General features: G+C 50.4%; 1 protein-coding gene across 1 annotated transcript; it reads right to left on the bottom strand.

The window, feature by feature from the left end:
* Nucleotides 1-2,604: 2,604 nt before the first annotated feature.
* LOC116844610 lies at nt 2,605-10,401 on the bottom strand. The gene is made up of 2 exons (XM_032816397.1): nt 10,097-10,401; nt 2,605-3,734 (listed from the first exon to the last, which is right to left on the bottom strand). Exons 1-2 carry the CDS (start codon nt 10,392-10,394, stop codon nt 3,592-3,594), a joined length of 441 nt encoding a protein of 146 aa, XP_032672288.1. The 5' UTR covers nt 10,395-10,401; the 3' UTR covers nt 2,605-3,591.
* Nucleotides 10,402-11,165: the final 764 nt, after the last annotated feature.

The following is an 11,165-nucleotide window of genomic DNA, read 5'->3' on the forward strand; positions in this document are numbered from 1 at the left end:
GCTGATTGCTCGACTCGCGTCCGTGCGCCGCCGCAAACATCAACTCCGGCGGAACACACGTTGGAAATATAACGACGGAATTTCTCTCTCGAGCGCGCGGGTCTCGTCGCGACTGACGACAGCGAGTGTCGAGAAGACACCCGTCGATTGGGCCAAATCCTAGCGTCGTATTCGACCAGATGATTGTGAATCCTTCCTTCTTGAATCGTGAAATCGTGAGAAGTAAACATCTCCATTGTGCTTTCAACTTGCACAGAGAAAACTCTTTTTGTATCTCCAATTTCCTTTACTGTCTGTTTAGCTGACATTTTGTAATTCGGTTGGTGAGTTATTAGTGTCACTTGGAAGTCACGAACTCCTTTATTTGCTTTGCTATATTAGGAAGTTGCGGAATTTCACGGAAAAAAAATATTGTAACAAAAATTAAAGCAAAATTTAGTAATCTTGGACTATAAAGAAATTATGGCCGAAATTACTACATATTTGTTTTAAAAAATGTACTGCACGTTTGATTCTTTACCAAAAAATTATTGCAATGTTGTTTTTCGTATATTATCGTATATTCGATAGAGCGTAAGATTTTTGCGTCCAGGCACTGAGCCCTTTGGGCTCCAGCGAGTCGTGCACGACTTGTCGTCCTCGTGCAGGATTACGACGCCAATTTGCTTGATGATAATTGTAACGGTCGTGCTTTCCCACCGAGTTTCTTTCAGTTCGGCCGGCCGAGACTCGTTAATTAGCAGGGAGTACTTAGGACTGCTGAGATTCGGGGCGTTCTCGCGAAACGCGAAGTGCAAACGCGAGTGGCGGCATCGTAAATAGCCGAGCTTCTTATTTTAAACACGGCAACTTTATAGCACGTAATAATTAATGCTCATAAGGTAAATGTCGTATCGCTCTCAGCGCAGAGTCCGTTAAACGAAACGGTTCGTTTAATCCGACGTGGACATTGGAAGTTCGCCCTCGTCATTATGTATATTAACTTTCAGCTGTTAAATCACGCCTTTAATACTCACTGTGCATTTAATATACTCACGTTTAATACAATATCCTGATCATCTCTGATAATAATCTAACACCCCCGCTTCTCGTATTTGCACGTGAGACAGAAGAGGAATGAGAGAACTCGTGCCTAATTTTATTATATCGTTATAATTCGAAATAGCGCTACTTATCGATCGTCCCGCGCGACCAAGTGAGGATTAGTTACGATGCACCTCGACAATGGATTCTGCGGTAAGCTCGAAGCGTTTTCCCGACATTCAATCTCCGAGAGTCGTTGTACGACGAACCTTTAAAGTCGGGCGTGTAATGTCGTTTCCGGCTCGAGAACGAAAGGAGAGAACGATGCGAAACGGCTCGGGCCTCTAGAGTACAGTCAGTTTGCAATATGCACCCCAAAGGGTGACGGAAAGAGAGTGAGAGAGTAGAATAGAGTGGAGAGAGAAAGAGTGAGTGAGTGAGTGAGTCAGAGAGAGAGAGAGAGAGAGCAAGGAAGCTAGAGAGGAAATTAACGACTCCATCTCTTTTCTTTTTCGACGTCAATTTTATTGCGACTTCCCGGCTCTTCACAGGCAGATCCGTCCCGGCTCCGGATAGCAAATGTCGACTCTCTTGATTGCCAGAGACCTGCGAAGTTATCCCGAAGACTGAAATACGACGAGATGCGAGACGAAGACGAAGTAAGCATGGTCGATAGCTGCACAACTACTCTTCTCTCTCTCTCTCTCTCTCTCTCTCTCTCTCTCTCTCTCTCTTTCTCTCTCTTCTTTCTTCTCTCCTGTTTTCTCACCCTTTTCGTTCTCTCACGTCCTACGCACTCGGCTTTACCGCGCGCATATTCTCATCCACTCATCCTTCGACGTTTCTTCCATCGCGTTTCCGCGCGGCTCTCCGCGACTCCTTTTCTTCAATTCTCGCAGTTTAACACGACGTCGGTACGGCTTCGCGACGATACCTATTATACGGTGCACCCACACGACGATATCGTCGATAATGGCAATGACGGCTGTATCACCCTCTCTCTCTCTCTCTCTCTTGCTTTATGCCACCCTATCTCCCCAACCCCCACGCTCGCCTGCGTATTTGTAGCCTTTGTTTGTTCACCGTACGCTGCCGTTCACTCGGCCGATCTCTTTTCTGCCTTTTTCCTCGCTCTCCCGTATCGTTCTCGTATACTCCCGAGACGTCCGAGTGTGACAAAGCGGCGAAGCACCCGTCAGAAGAATGTTGGATCGCACGCTCTCTGATTTACGACAGCGCGCGAGGGTACTCGTCCGCCACACTCAAATCCAAATATTCGAAAAATCACGAACACGCGCGTCTACCACAAAAACAACATGTCCCAAAAATCCGCAAACACATTTCGATTGCCAAGATCAATACTAAAAAATCGCGTGTCGCACCGCATCGTGGATATGAATTGCAAAGAGAGAATGCAGAGGCTGCTTCGTGTAACACACACATACACACACACACACACACACACACACACACACACACACACACACACACACACCTATATATATATATGTATATATATAATGACGAAAACCACACGTAACTCTGCTTAAATAATATTGTACTCTCTCCCCATCCCCCATAATTGCAGCCGTAACTTGCTACGTGAATATACGCCGGGACGCTTCTGAAATTAATGCGGCTACTAAATCTAACGTCAGCCAAATCCCGCAGCGCGGCAGCGAGGATCCAAAGATAGAATAGAAGCTTATAAAACAAGAATTGTGCAAATATTGATCACACGCGCTCGTATATAGATCATTGCCTATTATGATAAGCCTGTCATCCCTTTCTGTTCCGGCCGGAGTGCTGGCAGCCGGACGACGGTCGATAAATAATGTCACGTGCGCGTTACACGCAAGTCTTGCGGAATAATTCTGCAGTTTTTAACGAGCGCCGTGGCACGGTCAGCGAGGAAAAGAAGGGAAGTAAATGCGCGCGGAGAGGAGGAGATTACAGTTAAAGGGTTACGTTTAAAAGGGGCATAAAGGAGGAGGGAGAGCGCGCCTCGCGCGAAAAATAATATCTTGGGAACATCGCTCGTCGAGCACGCGCGCGCGCGCGACAGCGTCGGCTGTCTGGATAATATTTTGCGCAAAATATTCCGGCAGATTTAACCCCTCACTGTCGGATACGGTATATACGCGCAGTATACGGCCCGGGCTCGCCGGCTCCTGATTTTACGTGAAATTATAAAAAGATTAATCCCTTGCCGCGTTTCGTGATCGTCCATACGCGATGACTCTTCAGCAGAAGTTCAAAGTTCAGTGAAGACGTCGTCACGTCTCTTTATGCGCTCTTAGAAAAAAAGAGCGAAAGAAAAACAAAGTGGAATGTAAAACATAATACGGCGTGTGAAAAAGATGTTTACAGAGTGATCAAATCGGAAGAAGCAATGGGGGAATGTCGAATGGAAGGACTTTTACTTCGTTTGGACTTTTATGCAGTCCATTCATCACGTCGCCCATCGCGTGATTTATCAATTATTCATACCATTCGTTATTCATGAAGAAAAGTCTGGTACTAATAATCATCGCTTAATTCTACTTGGCATTCGGCCGCCTTCATCGTTTACCTCAGGGGGAAGGTCGCCGCACTGAAGGAGTCCCGGGCTCGCGGTTCGTTTAAGCGCGTCGAGGAATTAATCGTGCACATTTTGGTACGTCGAGGATCTCCGGGACGTCGAAGGGAGCGAGACGGATCCGTCGCGTCTCCTGAAACACAGAAACCGCGTTAAGACCCTTGGTATTTTGCTATGGAATTCTCACACTGCGAAAAAAAATATTTTGCAGATCTCATTGTTTTTTGTATCTGCTAGAAAATTGTCTGTGGTACATAGAATTTACAGAGAAGTAATATTCTAGCAATATCTGCAAGCCAATTTAAATGTGAAGGTTATTAGGTATTAATCCTTTTTGCTTATCACAGTCACTTTCATAAGAAGAGTGACTGCCCTTTCAATCTGGATGAGGGCAACTTTCCTGCTAAATTTCACAAATTTAGTACAGAGGGGCCTTAATTCTTCAACTCCTTTAAACGACTCGCGAATAAACACGAATGGGGTTGCATTTTTCGAGAGACTCCTCACTTGAAAGCTTGCCTGCGAGAGCAACACTCGCATCACGTGAATGAAAACGAAGCGCGACCCTTATTAACTCCGTTCGCTTTAAAATTCCACTCCTCGCACTTCGTTTCTTTCCATTTTCTCCGTCGGAGGAGCTCACGAATGCACGCGTATCTTACTCGAAATACACACAAGAACATATAGCGCAAGAAGAGCAGGAGAGTTGAAACGCGAAACGCACCCTGTATCGCGCGATAAAAGCCATTCCTCATTCTCATCGGGGACCGCCAGTCTCTCGTTCTCACGCCCCTCGAATCGCGCGGGTTAATATACACGGGGAAATATGTGTACGATACGGCGGGTTGTTCCGGGCGAAAGTTCGCGGTATGTGACTGCGTGTGCGAAGATATATAGAGAGGGAAGCAGGCAGAGAGAGCGAGAGAAAGAGAGAGAGGGAGAAAGCAGCGCGGTTCGATCGGCTCGCCGGGCCGGAAAAACGGCGCGTTCAGAATTCCGCAGGAATTCCCGAGTCTTCCCCAATGGGTAATAACGAGGATTCGGCCTCGTTTATCACCACTTGTAGCTCCATCCCTGACCTGACCACCCGCTCGCGCAGGCGAGTGAGCGAGCGAGTCCACCCGCCCGGCGTTCGTGCTCGTGCGCGAAAGAGATGTATCCAGAGAGCTCTCCAGCTCGATCCGTGTCTCTCTCTCTTCCTCTCTTCCCCTATACCTCTCTCTCTGACTCTCTCGCACCACCTCGCCGTGACACGTGTACGCCACCCACTCACCCTCCCCTGCAACCCCTTATTTTCAGCCGGTTCCGACCGACGCCCGTCGCCTACCCCGGAAACGCTTTCGGCTCGGTTATAGCGAGCCGAGGGACGGGACTAGATATAGTGAGGAAGGTTACCGTGTGCGGCACGCGCAAGTGTGTGTTGGTGCACGTGCAAGTGTGTATTGGTGTGACCTCTACACCGACGAGGACTCGCCGCGCACGGCGTGAGTGCTTGTCGCTCGCACGAGCCGAGAGCTCGGTTTCTCTGCCGCCTTCGCCTGACCGATATCGTTGGCCTTTAAGGGCAAAGTGTCGGTGGCGGTTACGGACTCCGGGGAGCCTGAGCGAGGTGACCGTTTGGGAGCTCCGATCTACGCGAATCCTCTGGCGAATTTTCGGAGGCTTTCTCGCGCGAATCGGCGAAATCGCACGACGGTTCCTTGGATCGAACGGGAGACCTTCCGACGGTGGCTTCGCCGTCGCGGAAATTGATAGCGGTTAGGAAAGGGAGTGTCCGCGCTGGATTGTATAATTTATGAGCCGAGAGAGAGAGCCGGCCTGGCCTGGAGAGAGACAGAGAGAGAGAGAGAGAGAGAGAGAGAGAAAGAGAGAGCGCGAGACGGAGAGCAGATCTTCGAGCAGCTCCGGCAATTTTTGACATTATGCAAGTCTCGCCATCCACTTAATCACTGTCAACATTTCTCACTGGAGTACGCTCAATTTCGATCAGTCCAAATCTCGACTGAATATTCGAAAATTGTCTTCGCGTACTTATTATCGATGATGCGCAAGGTAAGCGTGACAATTGACGCGCTTCTGCAGATCTCATCCTCGCCGATGGAAGCTGTTACTTAGTCGCAGTTCTATGTAGATATAATATTCGCGTCGCCATACGCTCGCAACATCCGGAGTTGGAGATTTCTTGCTTGGTAGCTATTTGCTGAAAAGGAGGACGGGGAGGCCAGGGATTGCGCAAAACCGTTCGTCGGCAGGTTCTCGCGGTAGCGGCCGCCGCCGTCGCCGCTCCTCTCTCGCTCTCTCGTTCGTAGGAGCCTCGAGACTCGCCAAAAACGAATCCCATATATAACATGAAGCCCGTGCGCGCGATTCCGCCGTTCGAAACCGCGTATAAAATTCGCCGCCCTTTCACGGACTCGCGCTTTGCCGCATGAATTTAAAGCGTGCTCCGACGCTCGCTTCTATCGGAAACATGGAGCGTGGTAATATCCAACGGCGGTAAATATTATACGGCGGAAAGTGCGCGATGTGAATTAATGTCAACCGCACGCTAGTCGTTTTTTTCTCTCCCTCCCTTTCTCTCGCGCTCTTGCTCTCGCTCCCTTAATTATTAAATACATTTTGCGAGTGCGGCGTTTCCACGCGAGAAATAAAGGTGAGCGCACATTATCAGAAAGCACGTGCCGGACAGCGCGACAGATTACTCCTCTCTTTCTCCCTTCTTCTCTCTCTCTCTCTCTCTCTCTCTCTCGTGATTTTTCTCTCTGCTCTCGATTCATGTCCAAGCGTGCTGAGGTTTAAATGCGTTTTAAAGTTTCACAGCAGAGGCGTGTAAACGACCTATAATGTCTCAAACGACTCTAGACATCGCCTTTTATCTCCTCTCGTCGCTCCGTTCGTTTCCTCGCTCGTTCGCTCTCGCTCGCTCGCCCATTCGTTATTCCGTGAATAAATAATCGAGCGGGCGGGCGCGCGAAAGGCTGATGAAAATTTCAATCGATGGCTTTTCGCCCGTCCACTACTCCAAAATTATTCATCGATCTCTCCTCCTCTTCCCGTCTCGCCAACCCGCACCCCAATCTTTTGCGCGTCGCGATATCCTCGACGCTGACGACAATGACGGTTCCGAGAGGAGAAATCCTCTCGGCCGTTTGGATCTTGTAGAAAGAGCTGCGCGACTCTCAATAAGCGGGGAGAACGCCAGGAGAAAACTCGGCTTCTCACCGGAGGATTCTCGCGAGGGAACTCGAGTCTCCCGACCCCGTTGAAATTTCGCGGAATAATCTTTCAAAAAGTGGAGTGCAATTATACACGAAGATTAAGGCGCGCGATGAGTTACGACCTGTCAATTCCAATATAAATTCGGCCTATAATTTCCGTTTGCATTTTAATTTAGGCCCGCGCGTCGCGAAGCGACGTATCTACCGGACATCTATTCCAGGGAGAGAGAGCCCACGAGAGAAAGCCAGTAAAAGCGAGAGAAGGACAGAGGAGAGGACACGGGGGACAGAGAGAGAGTCAACTACGAACTTCCATCGTGTCACGTAGCACCTAATCTAGGTCAACGGAATTGAATTTAGAACCCAGCCGGGCTAGCGTAGTTATATACCGCTGTAGGTTCAGAGCCGCCTCTTCGCGTAGGCAACATGTTTCTGGGTCCATGGCGAAAAAGACGTCCTGTCTCTCTTGGATTCTGCTGGGTCGCGGCTGGATCGAAGAGCGACGGAAAGAGAGAGAGAGAGAGAGAGAGAGAGAGAGAGAGAGAGAGAGAGAGAGAGAGAGTAGAAATTAACTGTATAATTTTTATGCGAAACGAGCGACGCGCGCTTACTTACTACCGCGCAGATACGGCGAATATTAATGAACGTATCCTCATTTTGGGTCCAAAGATATATCTCTAGATATTCATTAATACTGCCATACGCGTCACGCTCGGTACCGTTACTCTATTATATTTCATAATATTATCCTATTGTATAGGACAATTTTTGTCACCTATTATTTCGTTGAGGTTCCCCTCCATAATCAGTGCATTTATCTGTATTCTCATACGCAACTATGAATAACGCCAATATGAACAAATATTCGGAAAGCTGTACATTGCGAGATGTTCGGATAGCCATAGATTATTCAATAATGTGTATCGAGTGACCAGTTGCTGTATGCGGACAGACGCATGAGCTATCAGCTAATAATAAACGTCGGCGGGAAGAGAGAGAGAGAGAGAGAGAGAGAGAGAGAGAGAGAGAGAGAGGGGGAGAGAGAGAAAGAGAGAGATTCGTGTGCGTCCGATGATACGAGCGTGCGACTCGCGGTTCGATATTTTTACAGTTTCCTGAAAAGAGGTAAAGGTCATGTCACGGCCCCCGTAAAATTGCGCAAAGTTTTCGTCTCGCGCGCGTCCGCTCTTCTGCGCGTAATCGCTCGAGACGCGCGAATGCCGACGACTATTTTCGAACGTAGAATCGTGCGGTATGCACGGCAGAAAGAGAGTAGAACGAGACTAATGCCGCTAATGTCTCGTCCATGTAGTGGTACGTAACGGGACCTAATAGCCGATACGCCCTTTCTCATCCTCGCGAGCGAGAGAGCGAGAGAGCGCGAGAATTACCCGTCGACTCTCGGCGAAGCTAGTATCTTATTTGTCTCGCTTCCGTTCGTTTCCTTACGAGAGACCGGCACAGAGAGTCGACGTGTATTGCGTACATGCGCGCGTCTCTTTCTCCCTCCCACCCACTCTCTCTCTTCCCTTCTTTTTCATTTCTACCTATATATACTATCCATCTCTCTTTCTCTGTCGGCTGCGCTCGCGAGCGCACTCCCACACATGCACACATAGTTGCGCGCAAAAGCGTTACAATGTACGGCGCGCTCGACGTACGCTTCCTCGTTCCTCGCACGACGATACCAGACGCTGATATACCCGAGACGAGAGAGATCCTCCTTCGCGTCGCGCATTTACAGAGCAGAGAATTCCGGGAGCGGAACGCGCTCCGCGCTCTACGTCGGCGGCCCGGGCAGGAAATAATAGTCGAGTGATAGAGTCGAGCGCAGGGAATTTTTATGGCTAAATCGATGTTGCATGCGCGGCGCGGATCGCGGTTTGCGCGGGTGGGACGGAGAACGTCGCGGGAGAAGGAGCGCGAACTACGAAGGAAACAGAGAAGAGAGAGAGAGGGAGGGATTGATAATGAGAAAGAGGCCCCCTCCTCACGGAGGGTGGGAGAGAACGATAGAGATAGAGTGAGAGAGAGGGGAAGATACACAGAGAGGAGCGAAGGGCGCTAGAAATCTGGGGCGGGGATAGATCCGGGCTTTGCGCTCTACACGCGACCTTGAATGCCAGGCAGCCTAGACCTTGCCTTCGCTCCTTCGCTCGCTCGCTCGCTCGCTCGTTCACGCTCGCCTAGTCCAGAGAGGCCGTATGCTTGTTGTTTCAAGCAACACGACGGCCGACGCGACGGCTCCGGATTGTGCCTCTCGCTCGCTCGCGATCGCGCCCGCCGTCGTCTCGCTCTTCTGCGTCGTGATTACGTAAAGGAGACCGCGTGAATCTCGTCTGCTTCGCACACGAGATAAAGGACGCCGCCGATCAGCCAAGTGGAGATCGGTGTGCGCGAACTACGGCGAAACTATGGACTGGCGGCTACGTAAGGTGCACGCGCGCCACTTTTGTCCTTCTTCTCGTTCCTTCACCCTTATACAAGTGAAACGAATCCATTTATTCCGCGTTTCACGCCCCGTGCCATCGGCCGTAGACAGTGCCCTAACAAATGACGCTCCGATAACGCGGCGATCATTCCGCCTCTTTCGGGGGTAATTCGCGGCCGCTCCCGCCGACAGGTCTCGTCCGGAGGAAATTGATTCGCTGACTATTGATTCGCCATTTGTCGAAAATTCAATTTAAAAGTTTTCTTCGCGCTCGACAGAGAAGCGCGGGGAACGCGTCTCGGCAAGACGGCGGTTTAGGTTCCCGCGGAATAGCCCAATCGATCAACGGCGGCGTCGGCAGTTAGACACAGACGCGCCGACGACGACGACGACGACGGTGGCGGCGGCGGCGGCGGCGGGCGAGAACGAGCGGGAATCGAGCATTCGGCGACGCATTCGGCCGATGCGATATTAATGACGCGAAAATACGTCCGTCATGCGGCTTTTAGCGTGCGGCGGAGTCGGTCCGTCGTCGTCGTCGTCATCGTCGGGTACATTTTATCCAACACGCCGCGCCGGCGGCGATTTGGATCGGCGGAAGCGCAGCGTTGCGTGGCGGAGTGCCATGTCGGCCGATATCTCGCGGGAGCAAAAGAAGAAGAGGAAGGCGGAAAGCATCCCGTGCGCGTCGTCCGCGAGTCTGCTGCTCGCTGGAGCGAGCGTTTCCATTGGGTGGGATCATAACGGAGCCTCGGCGACCGGGACCGCGCCTAGACACGGATATAGCCGACACAGCTCTCTCTCTCTTTCTATCGCGGTCGCTTATCTACCTAGCTACTTGCCTACCTTTTTGCATTTTCGGCAAAACCGCGCGTCGGCAGCCAGGCGAGCAGCGGTGAAGACTGCAGCGGCATCTGTTGCTCTGCGCGATCGCGTGCACCTCGTCCGCGTGCGATCGCTTCCCGACGTGGTAGGTCGACCGCGGACGCTCGGATCGCGCCGGAGTTGCTTCGATCGTCCGCCAGGGGCAGCAGCAGTCGCTGGAGGCGCGCGTCGCTCTGGCGCGAAATCGCCGCCGATTGAATGCGAGCCGTTCCCGTAGCGACGTTCCATGTCGCACCTGCGGTCCGTTCGTTGGGTTCATACTATGTATTCAATGGCAAAATTACACACGATGTCTCACACATCGACCTCCTGCCTTTCGTCGAAATGAGCGTATCATTTTTGCGTGTCTCTATTAGGAGAGCATTTCATAGCAAAAAATCACATTACAGTATTTTCTAACCGAGGAATAGACCCGCTGTGATCTCAATCGTTGCGTTGGAAAGAGAAGGAAAATGACGATCGTCAACGCGCTGAATTTCGACCGACAATTCGTGTCTCAGAGAACGTCATTCACCATCGACCTCACGCGAACGGTACGTTCGATTGATATGGTTGAATAATCTGCTATCGCCGTGTCTCGAGAGTTACGTGTGTCACGAAATGAGGATTACGTTTAGGACAAGTTTTACCAAACCCCGTTTTGGTAGTGGAGCCATCTTGAATTCAGTCGCTTCGTGAAGTTGGTCGATCGATCAATCCCGTCGTTGCCGTCGTTCAGTCGATACACCGAGGTGAGACGTTTATCGATTCGCGCTTGAGATTCTTCTTTCTAGAAGGTAACATGTCGAACGTATCCGAGCGTCGTTGAAGAGTTGCTCACGTAATTGTGATACTTTTGCGGGCTAATTGTTGGCTGTCAAGTCTGACAATACGTTTTCCTAAATTAAGAGTATCGATGCGTCGATTCTTTCCAATTGAGGTTTTGTTTTCTCACGGAGAGCTTCCTGAATCGGTGTACGTTAAAGTGCAATAAGTGTAGAGTAAGAAACAAGTGTATTCTGCTTTTTACTCTAACTTATTGCTCCAGTGT

This window comes from Odontomachus brunneus, unplaced genomic scaffold (genome assembly GCF_010583005.1).
Source record: "Odontomachus brunneus isolate Ranch 3 - 2012 unplaced genomic scaffold, Obru_v1 Obru_scaffold_003, whole genome shotgun sequence".
NCBI lineage: Eukaryota > Metazoa > Arthropoda > Insecta > Hymenoptera > Formicidae > Odontomachus > Odontomachus brunneus.